This window comes from Puma concolor, chromosome D1 (assembly GCF_028749965.1).
Source record: "Puma concolor isolate L17-30 chromosome D1, mPumCon1.1.hap2, whole genome shotgun sequence".
Taxonomy (NCBI): Eukaryota; Metazoa; Chordata; class Mammalia; order Carnivora; family Felidae; genus Puma; species Puma concolor.
The window spans coordinates 59,856,138-59,877,909 of NC_141676.1; the positions used below are offsets into that span (position 1 = coordinate 59,856,138).

At 36.8% G+C, this 21,772-nt stretch overlaps 1 protein-coding gene across 1 annotated transcript in view; it reads left to right on the forward strand.

The window, feature by feature from the left end:
- UVRAG (UV radiation resistance associated) overlaps positions 1–21,772 on the forward strand; it is a 299,395-nt gene that overhangs the window by 26,277 nt on the left and 251,346 nt on the right. Inside the window, exons 2-3 of the mRNA XM_086678352.1 lie at positions 4,973–5,090; positions 12,124–12,158. Of these exons, the coding sequence (XP_086534478.1) occupies positions 4,973–5,090; positions 12,124–12,158 (153 nt within the window). The remainder of the gene's footprint in view (positions 1–4,972; positions 5,091–12,123; positions 12,159–21,772) is intronic.

Here is a 21,772-nt window from a genome sequence, read left to right on the forward strand (position 1 = left end):
GCTGAGCATGACAAAACAAGCAAAAACAAAAAAAAAAAAACCCTTTCTTTAGACTACTGTTAGGTTTTGAAGCAGTTTTCTAAAGGCGTTAGTAGTATTAACAAGAGAAACAACCATTATAGGTTCTTTAGAGGCACCAGTTACAGTCATGACTAATGAGTAATTCTTCTTATTCTTTTTTTTTTTTTTAAACTATAAAGCAAACATTTCAAATCTACAATACATGCCACTTAGGAATTTATATCTGAAAGATTTGTTAAAATGTTAAGGGATTTGGGGCAATACTGGTCTTTTCCTCACCACCAGCATCTCAGATAGTAGAGTTGTGCTCCAGTTATATCTATCAATCCTCGAAATCAAAGCTGAATAGATTTTAATTTATATGTTAGTGAATGTTTTCAATGTCTATACAGGATGTTTTATAGATTGAGTTTCAAAGATTTTAAGCCATGTTACTTCCAGTTTAAAGATTAAAATCTGTTCAGCTTTAGTTTTAGAAGTGGATGTTTTTAGAGCACAACTTTGTTGCCAACCTACTGCTGAAGAATGATACGCAAAGTGTTTTATAACCATGAAGGCATAGAACATTTGACAAAGTTTAAGGAGATTGCTGATAAAGAAAACTGCATAGGATGTTACCATAAAGAATAATTCAAAAGTCTGTGTAAATTTTAATTACTCAGAATATTTATATTTTCCTGAGATGCTTGAGATAATTTAGATCATAAGACGGATTTGATTTTTAACTGTCTTTAGGTGGGCCATTTGAAGAGAAAGTCTGATGTTTAATTCTATTTAGCCAAGCTCAAAAGGAGTGTATTTATGCTTATTGGTGCCACCAGGCCATGAACTACCACTAGGCTGTAAAGTCTAGAGCAATTGAATGTAGGTGAGTCTTGAGGATTTGCTGTAGTAGAATCACTGCTAAGGCTTTACCCCACTTTCAGTTCTTAGTTCTGTATTTTCTCACTGTCTGGTGGGTGGGTGTCAGGATCTAAGGTTTCCAGGCCACTGAGGACTATTGCAAGGCCTGTGCCATACCAAGACATTCTTCACTGGGTTAATTCACTGGAGAATTATGAATTCAATCAAAAAACACTGTGTGCCTGCTATTTGCTAGGTAGTCATCTAGATGCTGGAGATACAACTATAAATAAAATAGTCTTTTCCTCTTAGAATTTATATTATTGTTGGGGAAGATAGACAAATATCTGGAACTAACCCTATTTCTACGTTTTGCAAGTATAGCTCTTATGGGGGAACTGAGGGCAAGAAAGGATCCTTTAAGTCACTCTGATTTTTTCAATACTTTAATACAATATTGGGTCATAGGGTAATAGTTTGGGTGAAGGTAGATGATATATCCTAAAACTTGTGGTAATTTTTGGTATTGCTATTATACTTTGGACTAAGTTTAGTTGGGTTTAAACTTTTTCTTATTTATTTCTTGAGTATGTAAGACACTTATATGGTACAGAAGTCAAAACTATGTAAACAAGTATCAGGGAAGTCTTGCTTTTATCTGTAAACCCTTCAGCTTGCTCTCACCCCCATAGGTAATCATTTTTATGAGTTTCTGGCTTAACCTTCCAGTGTTTCATTTAAACTGCATGAAGTCTTAGGGGGAGGAGAGGAAGACAGAAGGGGGGTGGGGACTAAAGGGAGGAGGTGAGTGGTGGGAATGGAGAAGAGCTCCACTTACATAGTGCTTGTGAATGTTGTCTTACTGGTGGTCTTTTTGTCCTACTTACCCACCTCCTAACTCTGAAAAAGGCAATAACTTAAAAAAAAAAAACACTTTATTTTGGACTAATTTTAAATTTATAGAAAAGTTGCAAAAATAATACAGAGAATTGCCTTCATTCAGTTTCCCTTAATGTTAACATTAGGGGAATAATAAGCAGCTTTATGATAAAATTGGAATGAATGTCATTAAAGAGGAAGCCAAGACAAAGGGCATAAGAGGGTTCATGTGTACATTTACTACCTTTTCACCAAGATGACATCAATATTTTACTCATAAATGGTTAATTTCCTTTGTCCTAGTTACTGGGAGCATCTTGTAGTTTAATCATGGTGTAATAAGAATACTTACCTACTGCTTTTGAAATAAATAAAATAAGGGAAAAGGTAAAAAGTTGTACAACCCAAAGTCAGTGCTTTATAGTTGGTTAATTTGTGGAAGAGTTTTTGTTGTTGTTGTTGTAAATCTTCTTATAAAATGCTGCGATGGAGTCAGTTCTGTTTTATCTGTGTGAGTGGAGGGAAGCTTGGAAACAATACTGATACCTTGGGTGAATGTTTCTAGACTCCATTACTGATTTTAGAATCTAGAGCTTCGAGTCAGAAGGTGTCTTGAAGCTGGTTTTGCCAACTTCCTAGATAGTAGAAAGATCTCTTCACCAATATCTATGTATCCACTGTAGATTCAGTCTCTGTCCAAGCCTTGCACATTGCTTTGTAAAGCAGTCTGTTCCGTTATTATTATTTTGTCATAAAATTATTCTCTTGAGTTGAAGGATAGATCATTGCTTGCTCTGTCCCCTATAGCAATAGGGGAGTGTAAAAACCAAGTTGTATCAGTTATAATTATAAATACACACACATGCACATGTGTGTGTGTGTATGTGTGTGCATGTGTGTGTGTGTGTGTGTGTATATATATATATATATATATATATATATACAAACGTATTTACGTATATATATATATATATATATACACACATATATAGGAGATAGTGTATCGTATATACCTATGTATATAGGTATAACCCCTTTGCTTTCCTCTGCCTTCTTTCTTTCCTTCTTTTGAGATATCCTGCTCATTTATTATTTACTGTTTATATTTGGTTTTGTAGGAATGTTGGGATAAAGAGATGAATCACAATAATGAGTAAAACCTAACCTCATGGGGTTGTTATGAGGGTTAAATAAGATCATATGTATGAAGTGTTTAGCACAGTGCATGGCACATGGTAAGCATTTAATAAGTGCTGATAGTGTAGTGATGGTAATTGTCTCTGTCATCAAGTCTTTTCCTCCTAGATTAATAGGGAAGATAACTAACCAATGACTTTTAAGACTAGATTGAATGATATAAGTGCTCTAGGAGAGAAGAAGCAAAGTTCTTATTTATTCAAATAAAGGAGCAACTAATTTCAGTTAGAGACTCAGGAAGGAGGAATCTTTTCTCCTAAACTTTGAAGTAGAAATGGGATCTCCTTTAAGAAAATGGATTTTAGATTGACGGGGCTAGAATTAACAAAAGCCTGGAGCTAGGAACGTGTATTATCTTTTTCATGGGATCTTAAGCATTCATGTGTGACTGAGGGGTTGGCTATGTGGAAGATCTAGTCTAAAATAAGGATAGGATGTGGAGAGGTCAGATTGTATAGGGCTTTGAAAGCAATATGGAAAGTTTGTACTTCATTCTAGAGACTTTGGGTAATATTTTCAGGTCTTCGAACAGAAGATCAAGATCGCAGTCTTACAGCAAAATAGATGTGGTTATTGTATATAGGTAATTAGTGGTTCCTGTTAATTTAAAATCTTGAGTGAGAGGGCTAATAAAAAATATATAGGAGGAGATAGTTGCTGTAATCCAGGGTATGAAATGGAAACCATTGGCAGATTGTAGAAAAATGAGTCTTTTAGAGTAAGCCCTAGGAAATTTTCATAAATATATTTGGGGCTTTTCATACTTAGAGGATTAAACCAATTTATTAGACAATAACCTTCCCTAGTAAAGAATCTTAATCGCTAGATTGGGAGAAAAGATTAGGTTGGTATGTGCATGGAAAGAAAGAACTGCACTTTTCTGGCTGGCTGCACATGTAATTGAAGATGGTCTTACCTTAGTAGATTGGGCTGTCTTTCAGCCTGAAGGGAGAGCTGTAAGCATTTTTTAAAACTGAGCACTTGGGGCGCCTGGGTAGCTCAGTCGGTTAAGTGTCTGACAGCTCAGGTCATGATCTCACGGTTTGTGAGTTCGAGCCCCGCATCGGACTCTCTGCTAACAGCTCAGAGCCTGGTGCCTGCTTCAGATTCTGTGTCTCCCCCTTTCTCTGCCCCTCCTTTGCTCATGCTCTGTGTCTCTCTGTCTCTCAATAATAAATAAATGTTAAAAAAAAAGTTAAAAAACAAAACTGAGCACTTGATTTCTGTTTTTAAGTCTGAAAATAATTATCTGACAGAGGGAACTAGCCTTTGGGAATGAATCTGATGGGCACAGACTTGAGCATTGCCAACATCTTCTCTTTTTGGTATGCTATTACTTGGCTGTCTGTTAACTTCCAGTTTTGTTGATTTCTACCGTTGCTTATGGAGCATTTGCCTTTTCAACACTTGGGGCTCCAAATGATTTGTGCATCTTAGTTGGAGAAGTTGTTGGGCAGGAGGCCTGATCAGGAAAGAGACTGGGTGGCTGTTGGTCAGGTGAGGATTTAATTTCAGCTCACAACAGTTGGGTTATTGGCTGGCTGGAGTGACCAGTGAGTTGTGTTTTGGCTAAGCATCTTTTCCTGGTCGTACAGATGATCTGGCATCTAGACTGAACAAGCAGCTGGGGTATACGTATGTAAAAACTGCTTGTCTGTTGGTATGAGACGGACTTGCGTGTCTCCGGTATCCTTCCGAAGGGAAGAAAACAAATTACTACTTGGTTTATGTTCCAGGAAATACTAATGCTCTTTACAGGTAAATAGCACTTATATAACATTTATGCTTTTTGAAAATATTTTATATCTGTTGTCATTTCATGCTCACAACAACCCCATAAAGGAGATGGGGCAGGTATAATTCCTATTTGACAGAGTGGATACTAAATCATAAATAAGAGACTGGGTTAAGGTTGCTGGGTTAACAAATAAATGGGATAGCTTAACTGTATTTCATTTTTGGATTGTAACTTTCAGAAAGTTTTATGAGGAAAAAGCTGAACATGTCCCTCTTTTTTGTTGTTAATTTTTAGCGGCGTCTTAGACACCTTCGGAACATTGCTGCCCGGAATATTGTTAATAGAAATGGCCATCAGCTCCTTGACACCTACTTCACACTTCACTTGTGTAATACCGAAAAGATATACAAAGGTAAGAGAATCTGTGGACTTGCCTACAGATTGTTACATCTCATTTTTATTCTTTCGTAATACAAGTGAGTAACAGTGCCCTCGCTTTGCTGTTATTGCTTATTGGGAAGCAAAATTGTCATACTGTCTGAAAATATTTAATGAGCAGTAGTTACATATATATAAAAGAAACAGGGCTTTTGGATAGTTCTTAAATTGATAAATTTATCATTTATTTAAGCATGTTAGCTATTACTGTTTTTATTCTAGTTGGTATCATTAAAATATACTATATGAGTCCAGCATACAATACTAATTTTGTTTTCTTTAAAATATAATTGTTGAAATATTATGGTAAAATTAGGACCAGTTTATGTCTTCTCATATCGGTAATTCCTTGTGTATATATGGCGTCATTCTTAGAAGAATGCCATGGTTTCCTTGAATTCATTTGTACCTATTGTACTGTGGACTGCTCCATAAGTGACAATTCTGAGAGTAGACCAAATATTTGATTCAAAATCACAAGCACCTTTTGAATACATATTGGGCGAAAGGTACTTGGATATAATCCATTGACCTATGTTGGATGGTAGAAGAGAACAAGCATGGTGTATGACAGGAATATTGGATTAGGATTGCAAATACATGCATAGTAGGTCTAGCTCAGCCATTGACTAGCTGTGTGACATTGGACAAAGATCATGTCTTTTTGAACCGCACTTTTCCCATTTGTAAAGTGGAGATGATGCCTTATGAAATTGGCAAGACAGATATTTGTGAGGAACAACTGAGATAAGGTGATAACACTTGGTAAGATGTGATTGAAGGTCTATTTATATTAACAAAAAGTGGCGTTATTTTAATTAGAGGTACTAAAGGCTTATTTGAATTTTGTCCTCTGGCAAAGAAAGATGAAAAATTCAAACAATGTCTTATCTTTTTGGTTTTAATTACTTTTAAAAACCATTATTAAAACAGTAGTCATTTAACACCTTTTTTTGTTTTTTTTAAAATTTCAATACCAGTATATGCTCATTAGGAGATTCAGTCAGGAATTATATAGGGTAGCACAACGCAAATAGCGTTAAAATAATTTTTAAGGGTGAGAAAAAAAGACTCTAAATTCTGCCATTGTCATATAATTTTTCATTCTTACTTTTCATTGTAAATATTGCATTTCTTTTTTTTTTTTTTTTTTTAATTTTTTTTTCAACGTTTTTTATTTATTTTTGGGACAGAGAGAGACAGAGCATGAATGGGGTAGGGGCAGAGAGAGAGGGAGACACAGAATCGGAAACAGGCTCCAGGCTCCGAGCCATCAGCCCAGAGCCCGACGCGGGGCTCGAACTCACGGACCGCGAGATCGTGACCTGGCTGAAGTCGGACGCTTAACCGACTGCGCCACCCAGGCGCCCCAAATATTGCATTTCTAAAAAACAGTTATATTAATCTGAATGAGTAATGCTAGCTACAATAACAAATACCACAAATCTCAGTGGCATAACATAATACATTTCTTACACTAAGTCTAATGCAGGTGTTCTTTATCAGGCAGGGTATTGGCAGTTGTCCTCTAAGTGGTGACTCAGGTATCCAGGCTTCTTCTGTTTTGGAATGCTGCTATCATCAATACATGACTTGGGGCATGGCAAGAGAGGAGGATCATTTGAGGGAGATTTTTATAACAGAAATGTCCCCCATAAATTCCATCACATTCCATTGGTCATAAATCAGTAGTGTAGTCCTTTTTAGATGAAGAAAGGACTGGGATATGTTGTCTTCCTATGTGTCCAGAAGGAAAAGGGAACAGTTTGGTTATTATTTGTCCTAGGGGTATAAGCATTTTTTCAGACCTTAATACATTTGGTCTCCTGCTCACTAATTGGTTTTATCATTAGCAATATATGACAGTGCCAGAGCGTTTAAAATTTTTGATATGTTTCTTTATAATTAGTCCTTGATTATCTTCATAAAATTTATATGTTCTTGGTCCAGTGTTCTCTTTGATAATAGTAATTCACATAGTACTTAGCACATTTTAGGTATTTGGTGATTTGTAATGTTAACAATTGTAGTAGTTTTTTTTTTTTTTTTAAACGTTTGTTTATTATTGAGAGACAGAGAGACACAGAACATGAGCAGGGGAGGGGCCGAGAGATGGAGAGACACAGAATCCGAAGCAGGCTCCAGGCTCTGAGCTGTCAGCACAGAGCCCGATGCGGGGCTCGAACCCACAAACTGTGAGATCATGACCTGAGCCAAAGTTGGATGCTTAACTGACTGAGCCACCCAGGCACCCCGCCCCCCCCCCCCCCCCTTTTTTTTTTTTTAACAATTGTAGTAGTTTCTAAGAAGAGAGTAGTCATGGGTCTGGTTGATGACCATCTTGCAAAAAAGTTGTCTAAGAGATGCCATGGAAACAAAATGACTTTTTTTTTTTTTCCTTCTAGCTCAGATTACATCTTGAGTTTAGAAGTTAAAAGTTCCCTCAATGAAATGCTCATTCTCATAGTTAGGGAATAGCTGGTATAGACCACAGGGAAGTCTCTGTTAGTGGTGGAGTCTGTCACTAATTGGCAAGTCCCTTAGCTAGGACATTTAGTTCCTCTTGTGAGCTTTGCTTAATTTATCCCTAAAATAAGTGAACTGATAATTCTGAGAGTTAATGCCTACTCCAAAATGTCATGGTTGAATGAAGTCTATCTATGGTCCTCTTTTGGGCACACAAGTCGGACTTTATAACTTTTAACTACCATAGGAGGAACTGGGAAGCTCTTTCCTTAGGAAGCCTAGTTAATCCACCTTACCTTATTGGACCTCTGATGAGAAGCCCAGATATTCATTTCCTGATCATTATGTGGCCCTCGGTGTAGGATGCCACGATAGAGGGCCATTTGGTTCTTCTCACAAAACCACTCGTACCACCTGTTTAGTGGCATCATTTCTTAGTTTTAAAAGAAAGGTTGTTTTTTTTTTTTTTTTTTACGGGGGAGAATATTTGAAATACTGATTTCTAAGTTATTCTTTTATGTTGGCTGAATTCACAGCAGATCCTAAGAAGTTATGTGTGAGATTTTTTGACTTTTGACATCTTTTAGTGCTCTTGGGAGATTGCCTACTTTTTAGGTAGTTCAAATCGTCACATCCCCAAAGAACAAAGCCTTGTGTTAATGGATGAAGAGCTAGGTTCTAATTGTGATTCCCTCTTAAACTTGGAATTTTTATAAAATCAATTTTGTTCTTTAGACATAGTTCTTTTTTCACCCACAAAATGTTGAGTGCCTGTCCTTTCCTGGAATGCCAGCCAGCTATTTTGAATACATCAGAAGATTAACTCTATATAATCCAGAAGATTTTAGGTTGGTTTTGTTCACTGCACTTGGAACAATGCTTGGCACATAGTAAACCCTCGTATATTTTTTTCATTTAATTGTTTGAATAGCTAATGCAGTCATGGTTCAAAATCTATATAAAGGCTTAAACTCTTTCTTTCACCTGTCCCATTCCCTAGTTTTTTACCCCAGCCTAAAAACTACGGTTCTACATTTCTTGTTTCTCTTTTCTGAGATTCTTTATGCAAATACAACTAAAAATAGTACAAAACTACATATATTTCTGTGCTTTCCATTTTTCACCTAAAATGCCTTAGACGTTTTTCCATATTGGTTCACAGAGAGCTTCCGTAATTTTTTTTTTCTGAATATTTTTGCATTGAATAGATGTACCAGAATTTATTTAACTGGCCTCTGTTGGTGGGCATTTAGGTGGTTCTTGTCATATGCACAGTACTGCTTTGACTAACTTCATAAGTACGTTATTTTGTATGAGTGCTAGTTTAGCTATGGGGTAAATTTCCAAGAAGTGGAAGTACAAAGAATGCGTACTTATAGTTTTGGTAGATATTGCAAAACTGTCTTTGTTTACATTCCCACTTGGTATGTATGAGTGGCTTTTCCCTAACAGGCTCACCAATAGACTGTGCAATCAAACTTTTGAATTTCTGCCGATCTGATAGGTGAAAAATAATTTTATAGTAACCTGTAAGTTTGTATTCCTCCTTTATGAGTGAGGTTGAGGTACTAAGAAAAGCATTTGTTGAATGAATGGAATGCTGCATAACAGCCAAAACATGCCATTGAAACCATGCTCTACATTCTCTAATTGCTTTGTTTTTGTTTTTGTTTTTGTTTTTTTAGGTCTTACTTAGCATGGATAGAGAAGCATTTGTATCTAATCGTCCCTTTCATGTAGAAATAGGTCTTGGATGACTTGAAAATTTACTTGTCGAATAGTTTTGCTTAAATTGAGTTAATAAAAATTAATAGAACTGTGTTAATAAAAATTATAGTTTATAAAGTGTTTTTGATTCGCTATTTCATTTGAGCCTCACAGTAATCTTGTTATCTTCCATGTGTCATTGTCCTTTGAAAGGTGAAGGAGCCATGTGGCCCAAAAGGTTAATTGACTTGTCCAGGATAAAGCTGATAGGTAGATTGGGGATTGGAACTATGTTTTGGCTCTGAATTCTCCTCCATTCACTATTTTGTTTTGCATCATGCTGCTAATTTTATTGAAACTATTTTAGGTGTAACAGAATGGTGAACAGTGTAGGCCCATGTTAGACATTGCCCTGTACTCCATGATTTTGTATGTGGCTTTTTTGTTGACCTCTCTCCATTTAAATTAGCAAGCCTGTTTTGAAGGTCTAATGGAGAAAGCCTATTGTTTAGTTTCTTTTATACATATATTTCGTCAGCAAAGTTTTGGAAGAAATAGTGATACTTCTCTTAGAGCTAAAGATATATATTTTGGGAACTGTTTAATTTAGACACTTTGCAGATTAAATTGAGGAATTCTCTCCAAAGAAAAGAGGAATATCTTTTTTTCCCATTGATTTTAAAGTAGTACATGCTTGCAATAAATTCAAACAATACAAAAATAAATTAAGTATAACATGAAAGTACTTTGTAATAAAAAAACATTTTTTAAGCCCTTTTAGTTTTTCCCCCTAAAAATAAACATGCTAGACATAAAGTAGAATACACCCACACCCACACACACACCTACACACATAAACTTTTATAGTTAATTTATGGTTGGAGTAATTGATTAATCATATGGGAAAAATGAAAAGAATGATACTTAGGGTTGTCTAATGTTGGGATTTTCACAAGTAAGATTGTAAATTGGTACAGTACTTTTAGAGAACAACATGGTAATATCTATTAAACACAAACTATTTTTCCTTTAATCTTGCATTTTACTTCTAAATGTTTATCTTATAGATTCAAGGGTCTAGAATATATATCTCTAAATGATTGTTTATTTATAACTTACTTGAAATATCTAAAAATTACCAGTAACCTGAATGTTCATCAGCAGAGGAGTCCTTTTAAAAACAATTAGAATTACCCCTTTTCTTTTTTTCTCTTTAAATGTTCATTTATTTTTGAGAGAAAGAGAGAGAGAGCAGGGGAGGGACAGAGAGAGAGGGAAACACAGAATCTGAAGTTTCAGGCTCTGAGCTGTCAGCATAGAGCCCGACATGGGGCTTGAACTCATGAACCGCGAGATCATGACCTGAGCCAAAGTCAGACGCTTGACTGACTGAGCAGCCAGGCACCCCAGAATTATTCCTTTTCTTATTTTAAATAATTGTTCAAAATAGAAAAATAGAAACTGCCAAGTAGAAAAAGTTAGCAGCCTAATTCTATCACCTAAGATAAACATTATTAACATAATTATAAAAATTTGGATCCTGTTGTAAATTTTATTTTGGAACTTTTCCCCCTACTTAATACATTGTGACTATCTCTCCACGGAATAAAATGATCATCCTTATCTTTTTAATTTTTTTTAAGAAAGACAAACCTACAGTAATATAAGTAGTATATCAAGAAGTGCTTTACCCAGAGCTTGCCCATTGGAGTTTTATGTGTGCATAGTCCTGCTATTCATTTATTGCCTGACTAGCCCTAAGCTTCAGTCATGGACTTCTTTGGCATGTTTCACTATATTTGAGTTTCATCTATAATGTTGCATACTTTATATGTTTAAGTTCCTTATTTTTAAACTTATGTCTAAGTAAAATTGTTCATTTAATTACGAAATATTTATTGAGTGTCTGCTCTGTGCCAGGAATGGTTTTACGTGCTGAGGAGACAGCAGTTGTACAAAACAATTGCTCCTGTCCTTTCAGAGCTTACAATTGGGGGTTGATGAATATATGAAACATAAATTCAAATACGTAAGAGAAAAGTAAGTGTGTCCGTGTATCACCTAAAATCATCTCAAGTACCAGTGGTATGTGCATCACACCTGGGAAATTTCTCTTATAGCAACACAAGGATACCAGGGTCCTTGTAAGCTCTTGAGAGACAGAGCATCACAATGGTGACTTCAGCAGGGTCAGAAGAGGCGATGTTTGTGTGAATATCTGAGACATTTCTCTCTTGATTGTGCCTTCAGGTTTTGTTAACATGTACAATACGCATGAAGCTTTGTAGAATCGTGAAATTTCAAAGCTTGCAAGAGGACCTTTGCTTATTAGTCTAATTCTCTAAGTTGTCTAATGAGAAATGGGCCCAAGGAGATTAAAGAGACAGAATGTTAATGACAGGTAGAAGTAGAACTTAGGTTACCTGGTTGCTAGATCATTGTCCGTTCCACAGTACTATGATGGATGATCATATTAGAGATGTTTGAGAAAAACAGAGCAGATGGAATCAGTTTTTGCAGAGTGGCCATAAGGTAGGAGAGAAGAAAGTCTAAACTTCTAAGGGCTCAAATTTGTATCTGGGGTAAAATTTACTAAATTAAATCTTAACAAGCTTTGATTTTTCTTTATTAATTTTTTTCCTTTAAAATCTTTTAATTTATGTTTATTTATTTTTTTGCAGAAAAATAATTTTTGTAGAAAATATAGGGAAATTAGATCCCTTGAAAATATTATAAATTGTTTTACTGGAACAAATGTTAAAAATTTGCAGGATTAAGAGTTAATGAGCTTATTTTCTTTCATATCACTTATTGTTTTTTTTCTTCTTTTCCAGAATTTTATAGAAGTGAAGTGATTAAGAATTCCTTGGTAAGTTTGATTTCTGACAGGTACACTGACTAAGCCTACAACTCCTGTTTCAGAAAATGCTGAGGCAGAAGTTCGAATTCAGTTCTGGTATTATGATACTTCTACAGTTAAATCTTCGCTTACTTATTGCTTAAATTTTCATTGATTTATTTTGCTGTATCTTTTGTGCTTAGAAAATGCCTGGCACATAGTAGGTGCTTGATAAATGTTTGCTGAAGGAACTGATATTTTCTCTGTTAAAACTTCAAAATTTTTTTTTAACTCAAATTCTATAATTCTGTCAGTTCTATTTACTATAGAGGGTTTTTTTTTTTTTTTTTTTTTGACTATTTGTGTTAACCAAACATAATAAATGATGTCTTTGTTTAGATGTAGTTCTTACAAATTTCATGTTAGGGCCATTGTATAGATCCTTCCACTTGTTTTTTAGTGATGTCATTGCTAAGTTAGAAAGTTGGAAGCGTCCTACTTTTGATAATGTATACTTGAGATATTTGTATGAATGGTTCGGTTTATTGGGCCATGTTGATAAAAAAAGAGCTTTATGGTAATTATCATATCCTTTTAATGGTCCAAGACCATACCGGATTTGGCCTGTGTTCACTTTTCCCTCCTTATCTCTTAATACTTTTCCTTACCTACTGTGTTCCAGACATACCTCATTTGTTCAGTGCTTCATACATGCTAAGCTTGTCTTATTTCTTATGTCCCCAGCTCTTTATTTCGCTGAAGAAGTCTTTGAGGTCTCAGTGATAGAACTTTGGCTAGGCTTTCTATGACTATTCCATTGAAAGTGGTTCCCTTTCTCCTAGTCATTCTTTTTACATCACCTGTTTTATTTTCTTTAGAGCATTTATCACTCTTGGAGAGCATTTATCACTCTTGGAAATTCTTATTCACTCATTTGTTTGTGTTGGTTATCTATCTCCCACCTACTAGAGAACACAACCATGAGAGCAAGGACCTTGCCCAGAGTCTAGAATATTATAGATGTTCAGCAAATACTTGTTAGATGAATAAATAGATATCAATGATGTGTTGTGTTTACAGAATCCTTTTACGTATGTATTCCATTTTGGTTCTTAGAACATTCTGTAAGGTGGATGGGGTAGGTCTGAAGAAAATGACATCCAGAGAGGCCCAACAAGTTTTGCAGTCACATGCAGGACCAGATCCCAAGTACAGACCTCTGTCTTTAGGTCTCTGCTACTCTTTCCTCTTTGTTAAGCTGCCTTCTAAATGTTTCTAAAATAGAATAATAAATTTGGCTTCTAGGTCAGTTTCCTTGAGCCCACCTCGGAGGAGCTCCAAATCCCCAGTATCGCTCTTATTCTACATATATTCAATGACATATGAATTCATGCCTGACGTATTGTAGCTAATGAGTCAATACCAGTTTCTCTTCCTCTCTTGGCTCAGGTGAAAATAAAAGTGTCCTACAGAGCAGGGAGAGCTAGGGAAGAGTGGGTGCTTTTAGGGGCAGATAGAATAGAATTTCACCTTGATTTATTCTACCCCCACCCCCTTTGATAATCAAAACTCTTGTTGGGAATGATTTTACAATGTCCCATTGCTTTTTCTCTGGATTTGTGTCATAATGGACCCTGTGCTAATAGTGCTTCCTTTAGTGTATTGTTCTTCATAATTGGTTTTGTATTTACTTGCTGTCATTTGACTTTCAAGTTCTTATTTCTAAACATCATCTCTTTGAATGTAAACTCTTCGCCTCTTTTTGGCTCCTAGCTTCCATTGCTTCTGAATTGCCTGTGAGGCTGTGATATCTTCATCCCTGGTGTACTTAGATTGAATACATGTTTTATAAAAATATTGTAGAATGGATTTCAGACAAGGGAGAGGTTTGGACAAAAGACTTCCAAAGTCCTTTCAGCTTACAGTTTGTACTGCAGTTGTTTCATGGGTATAGCACTTACAGCATTTGCTTACATTGTAATTGTTCATGAACGTTTCATCTCCCAAAGAAGATGAAAGCTTTGGGAGGTGGAGACTGCTTGACTATCTTTATGTCCCTCTAGCTCCCAGTGTACTTCTTGGGAGTTGTTTGATAAATGTTGATTTGTTGATGTTTCCTTTTAAGGATATGCTTTGAGATTATGGTATTTCTGGCAAGGGTTGTTCTTTCTTTAATAGCTTAATATAGGTTTGATAAACTGCAATTCATTTCTTTTTTTTTTTGGAAAGGACTCTTCCTTCTTTGCTTTTTGCTAAATCATTGTGACTAGTTCAGATTAATGGGCATTGGGTACTATAGGAATCAACAACTCTCAGAGAATATGCTGGAAATGGCACATTGTCACTTCTCTCCTTGCGTTTCTGAAGAACCACAGATAAGCAGAATTTGTTGTTTTTTTCCTTGCGTAGGAGTTTGTGATTTAAAAAAATTTTTTTTTAACATTTTACTTGTTTTTTGAAAGACAGAGACAGAGTGTGAGCGGGGGCAGGGTAGAGAGAGAGAGGGAGACACAGAATCCAAAGCAGGCTCCAGGCTCTGAGCTGTAAGCACAGAGCCTGATGCGGGGCTTGAACTCATGAACTGCGAGATCATGACCTGAGCCGAAGTCAGACACTTAACCAACTGAACCACCCAGGGGCCCCAGGAGTTTGTGATTCTTAAGCTACTGTACTATTTGCTGAATAGAGTTAGTGACTTAATGCTCTTATTCCTCCTGGTTACCAGTTATGTGTGGCACATAGAAGGTGCTCAGCAAATGTTTCTTAATGAATAGACTCCTCTAGTAGTACGTTTATTGACTGACTTCGAAGTTATATCCTGCACCCCCAGTCTTCAATTAGCTATTAAAGATTAGGCAAGGTAATGCTTCATTTATTTCTAGCTGAAGCTTTGGGTAAATTTTCACTCTGGTGAACTAAGTTGAATTCTGGTGAGCTTGTGAATATTCGTTTTTACTCCTGTAACTTTAAGGCTTCAGCTCTTTTCCCTAGGTTTATAGTTTTAGTTTGGTCCCCAGACCAGAGTGGCCGGTTTTGCCATTGTGATGTCAAAGGAAATATGGAAAAATGGCTACAGGGTTGAAAAGTATTTTTGCCCAAATATTAGATTAAGCTGTCCTTAGGTACCTATCTGTGCATCTTTCTGACTCTGGAATACAGTGTTCTGTGCAATGCCCAGTACATGTGTCACTGGCCACATGTGGCTGCTGAGCACTTGAAATGTGGTTAAGTAATACTGGGGAACTAAATTTTAAATTTTATTTAATTTTAATTTAAATAGCCACAAGTGGCCAATGGATAGTGTATTGGACAGCACAGTCTGGATGCTTTGAAAAGCTTTCTTATAATTTGTAACATTAGCAGGAAGAGATTTCCCTTTTTGTGTGCTCTGAGAAAACAAAACTTTATACTTCTACTACTAGTACCATTCTTAAAAAAAACTTTTTTTTAATGTTTATTTATTTTTGAAAGAAAGAGAGAGTGAGCGAGTGAGCACGGGCAGGGTAGGGGCAGAGAGAGAGGGAGACACAGAATCCAAAGCAGGCTCCAGGCTCTGAGCTGTCAGCACGGAGCCCAAGGCAGGGCTCAAACTCATGAACCGTGAGATCATGACCTGAGCTGAAGTCGGATGCTTAACTGACTGAACCATTCAGGTCCCCCCCCCCCCCCCCCCGCCAGTATCATTCTAAAGCTGTAAGAGCTGTTCATATGGTTGTTTTAGCTTCTTTAATATATATGATAAACGTTATAAAGGCAGGGACATTTTTATAACCTCTGTAGTCATTGTATTGTGTTTAGTTTGTATTTGGCAAACAAGTAAGAAAAGAGAAAATAGCCTAATCTAAGTTGTTAGTTGTAAGATTTACCATTTTTTCATGTTCACCAAGAAAAATAAGCACTTCTAATTAAACTGAAACACAGGGCTTTTGTAATAGTCCTGGATGAGTTTTGATTCAATCTTCCTAGCTTCTTGTTATTTTGAAATTTCTTTTACCTTTCCAAGATATTTATTTAGCAGTCTTTCCTTCCTTTAGGTGTTTGACCTGTGATGGAATCTTTTGTAGGTATCTCGGTAATAAAATATAAATATGCTTCCTTAATCTGTGGGAATTTCATTACATCTTATAGAAAAGGATGGATGAGGGTTTTTTCTTCATCGACAAATACTTGCTTCTCTAATACCAAATTCATGATTTGTTGCTCTTTGTCTATGCCTTCTTGTCTACATAAAAACAATCCTTTTTATTGAAACTTAACATACATAAAGAAGAGTTTACATATCTTAAGTATACAACTGGATGAATTTTCTGAAATTCATGTAACCAGCACGCAGGTCAAGAAATAGGATATTTTTAGTGCCCCAGAAGCCCTCTCATGCCTTCTTCAGTTACTGCTGCTGTCCTGACTTAACATCATAAATTAATTTTACCTACTTTTTAAGCATTATAGAAATGAAATCATACAGTATGCACTCTTTTGTGTCTGACTTCCACTTTATAAGAGTCTCAACTGTATATTGTAAGTCATTCATATTGTAGGTATATTTGTAGTTTGTTTATAATATTGCATTTTGTGAATGTACCAGAATTTATCCATTTTTCTGTTGATAAGCATTTGGTTAGTTTCTAGTTTTGAGCTAATATGAATAGTGCTGGTGTGAATATTCTCCTGTGTATCTGTTGGTTGAACATGTGTGGACGTTTCTGTTGAGATACATATCTGGGAGTGGGCCTGCAGGGAGTATGCATGTGACCCCCTTGAGTATATAATGCCAGACAGCTTTCCCAGATTATTGTTTCATTTGCAGTCTGGCCAACAGTCTATGAGAGTTCTGGGTTATTGCACATTGTTGCAATCACTTGCTGCTCTTTCAATCTTTTGAATTTAAAATTTTGATAGATATTATGTACAGGGTTTTTTGTTTGTTTCAGTTTACACCAGGAGAGAGATTTTAAATGCCAGTCAAACTCAGCATGGGTAGTGCCAACAGTGTGCCTAACTTAAAAGAGCTGATATTAACAACTATTTTTGAGGTTGTGCTTGTAGAGACAGTGACTCTTGATGACTGCCACCTGGTGGTCAAAAGTTATAGAACCTTATCGATCTTAACATTTCTAAAATTAAAGTTCATCTTACAAAGCGAAGGCGAGTGCATGTTAGAATTGATCATAAATTGGGGGTGCCTGGGTGGCTCACTGGTTTAAGCATTTGACTCTTGACTTTAACTCAGGTCATGATCTCTTGGTTAGTGAGATTGAGCCCTGTGTCAGGCTCCACGCTGGGCATGGAGCCTGCTTAAAATTCTCTCTCTCCTTCTTTCTCTGCCCCTTCCCCGCTCTCTCAATCTCTCTCTCTGCTTCAAAAATAAAGAATTGATGATAAATTGGACTATGTTAGATGGTAATAAAGATAATGGAGTAAAATAAAGCAGAATCCGAGAGTATCTGGCAGTCTGGGTTGCTGTTTTTCTCTGGTAGTCACATAGATGAAATCATTTGAACAGAGATAATTGAAAGAAGTGAGGGAACAGGCTATGTACCTATATGGGGAAGGACTGTTGCAGGCCAAGAAACAGGAAGGTACAAAAGCAGGAGTGTACCTGAGGTTTTCAAGAACTGGCTAAGAAGCTAGTATGGCTATGTGGGGTGGGATGAGCAGGGGTGGTTTGAAGTCTTGCTCAGCAAGTATGACAACAGGGGCAAAGGAACAGAGGATCAGGGCCACAGAGGAAATGACCTGGAGAGATAGGAGATGATGGTTAAGGTCTGGTTAGCAGGAGAGAGATTTGGGCAAGGGTGCAGTTACACGTCACACAAAACTAGGAGTATTTGGTAGGCAAAGACACTCAACTATTTCATTTATCTATTTTCTGTTGTCCCTAGCATAGTGCTTCATCCAGAGAAGTCCAACAAATGTCTATCGCGTTGAGTAATGAATAATCCACCTTTGACAGGCTAGATGGTAGAGATGTGTCTCCAAGTTACAAGTCAAGAGTCATGGTTTGTTCTCAGATACATTTAGTGTAGAACAGTTAGTCGTCAGTGTGTGCTTTAACTTTAAAGGTCTCTAGTTCAGCTAGCATGTCACACCCTCCAAACCATTTGTTAACTCTTGGATTTTTTTTTTTTTTTGGTTTAGGAGAAGGCTAGATTGAAGGGTCATTGGTTAATTAATAACTAAAATGATTGAAGCAACAAGAATGGAGGTACCCAGATTCTCTATTCTCTAACATTGATTTTATATGTTTACAAAAGTGCAGATGAGTTGTATAATGAACCCACGTGCACCTATCTTTAACAGTTATAAAGTTGATCATTAGATACTTTTGCAAAAAGGGAGTTTTTAAACTTTGATCACAAACTTAAGAGTTTCATGGTAGGAGGAAGAGTGGTGCTAGTTTACATGTGGGTTGAAATTTCCCTGTATCTGTGTGTTTCTTTAATAAATAAGAGGCATCAGTTATTAAGTACCCACCTGTGATTCAAGTAGCGTGTTGGATGCGTGATGTACATTTTTTCTTACCCTGATAGCAGTGCTACAAGGTAAGATACGTGCTGCTTTGGTAGTTAGGGAAACTGAGGTTCAGGCAGGCTGAGGAACTTGCTCTAGGCTCCTAGGCTGGTAGTGACTGGTAAAACCAGAGGGCCCCATTCTTTTACAGCATTGTGCTGCCTCCCTTTACATCACATTTCCTTCAGCTTCCTTCCTTCTACTGATTAAATATTCGCTAGAGGTCTAGTGGAGGTCAGTGATAGGCCTTACAATTGAATAAACAAAGTTCAAGAGCCTATATTTTTAGGGAAAGCATGTGACATAATTATCAGAACCATAAACTTTGGTTGGAATGTTGACTGCCTGAGCTGTTTCAAATCTTTGGGGAAAAAACTGACTTCACAGTATAAATATTTTTTATGACTTACTGAGTGATTGTCAAACCAAGTTTATGTTTCAGTTGAATTGTGACCAGATGAATTAACACTTCATCTCTGTGGGTACGTGCACGTGAGAAGAGAGCTGGATCCTCTTGATTTATGCCAAATTATGTTATCCAGTATTAAACTGCATCATCTACAGGGGTTTCTAACTTCTGTCTGGTCAACTACATGAGCTGGAGGGAGACTAGGATAATTGACACATGCAATCATAGTACCAGGGAACAACAGGATTTTTTGAAAACATGGACGAGTATTATTTATCTCAGTTAAGAGAGGATGGCTAGGAAGGGTTTCTGACAGAAAGGAAGTCCTAAGTTGAGATGTGACGGGGGAGTAGAGGTGAATTAGAGGGAAAGAGAGCTGAATGGGCTGAGAAAGAACTACTACTTAAACAAAATCAGCATGCAGTTCCCAAGAGTTACTGTGTATTTTTTGAGAAATTTAATGATTTAAGGTGTTTCTTTTTAATTTTTTTTGACATTTATTTTTGAGAGACAGAGACTTGAGAGACAGAGCACGAGTGGGGGAGAGGCAGAGAGGCAGAGGGAGACAGAGAATCGAAGCAGGTTCCAGGCTCTGAGCTCTAAGCTCAGAGCCCAATGCAGGGCTCGAACCCACAAGCCATGAGATCATGACCTGAGCTGGAATCAAGGGTCAGATGCTTAACCGACTGAGCCACCCGGGCACCCATTAAATTGTTTCTTATGAGAATACATTTGTTATTGAGTGATAAGAACAATGATATTTTGCGAATGTTTTGAAATTTTTGTACAAGTGTGTTTCTGTAATAAATAAGCAGTCACTGAACAGTGTTCTGGGGAAATTGTCCTGGTAAAATAATGATTTTAGATTGTCTTGTGGGTAGTTAGTAGGCAGGGAACTTTTCAAAGCCATAAATATCCTGATATTTTGCCGCTGTATTTTTAGTGAGTACGGTATAGGTTCCTAGATGATCTTAGTATTTGAATAATTTGTTCCATCTAGAAAATGGGCTGACATGCGTAGGTTAAACATAAATAAAAATCATCTGGGTCTTTATAGTAATAAAGTGCACGGGCAATAAAGTCTTTGAATGTCTGGTAGGCTTTTTTCTGCCTGTGTCTGAATGTACAGACTCAGGAGTTACCGCTCATTGTCTGGCAGCTATTTTGTGAAAGTATAAAGGAAGGTCATTATAATGAGAAGGCTGACAATAGCTGTGCTGGGTTACTGCTGTGTTGGCTTAGAAAGGAAACCCAGCTCATCTGTTTACCCATATGATGTAATGTAAGAACACTAGCCTTACCTTCAAAGGCTTCAAATATGTTAAAAAATTTTTTTTTAATGTTTATTTATTTATTTTGAGAGAGAGAGATAGAGAGTGAGCAGGGGAGGGGCAGAGAGAGAGGAAGACAGAATCCTAAGCAGGCTCCTCACTGTCATCGCAGAGCCCCATGTGGGGCTCGAACCCATGAACCACGAGTCCATGACCCAAGCCGAAATCAAGAGTCGGATGCTTAACTGACTGAGCCACCCAGGCGCCCCTCTAATTTATTTTAGAATGAAGTATTTACAAACATTTAATGCAACAATTGCCCCCAGAATCATCCCTCTCCCCCATGCAATACAGCCATTCAGATATATTCACCAAGTGTTGTTTTCACTTTGGAAAGAGGTGGTTCTTTCATACTTTCTCTGGTACTTTGTCACTCTGAGAGTGAGAATTTGAAATTATACTGTGTCATATTCTAGAGTACATGTACTTTAGATGAGAGGTCATCTTACACATAGGAGAGGAAATAGCTGCCTTTTCAGGTGGTGTAATTTGAAGGCCAGGAAGGTTCTCCAACTTCTGCTCTTTAGACTTTAAGGCCTAAAATTATACCATGAAGAGATACCTTTATTTGCTTTATCTCTGCAACCTCTTCCTTTTTAAAAAAATTTTTTTAAATGTTTATTTTTGAGAGAGAGAGGCAGAGAGAGAGGGAGACACAGAATCTGAAGCAGCTCCAGGCTCCGAGCTGCCAGCACAGAGCCCAATGCGGGGCTTGAACTCTGAATGGCAAGATCATGACCTGAGTGGAAGTTGGACGCTTAACCAACTGAGCCACCCAGATGCCCCCAGCAACCTCCTCCTCTTAAGATGCTGTATTTTTTCTGCTATTGGGTCTTTAAGGAATATTAATTTCATTACTTTTTATTGAGATCTAGCACACTGCAGTAAAGGACACAAATAATATCTTGATGATTTTTCAAAGAGAACAGATCATTGTAACCAGATCAAGAAATATAGAACATTATCAGCGCTCCTCATGTTCTCCTTCTAGTCACTACCTCCTCCCAAGGAGAACCACTGTCCTGACTTCTAGCACCATTGATTAGTTTGGCTTGTTTTTGAACTTCTATCTATCTATCTATCTATCTATCTATCTATCTATCTATCTATCTATCTAGATATATATCTATCATGTATAAGCATCATTATATATGTGAGATTCGTCCATATTGTTGCATGTAGTAGTTCATTAAATCTAATGACATGTTCTTTGGTGAACATGTGTATGCATTTCATTTTCCTTAGATACATACTTAATTAAGAGTGGAATCAAGTGTGAGGGTCATCGTTATTTTCAGCTTTCATGGGTATTGCCAAATAGTTTTTCAAAATGTTTATACTGGTTGCAGCCCTGTTAGCAGTGTGAGGTTTTTAGCTGCTCTGCATCCTTGCTC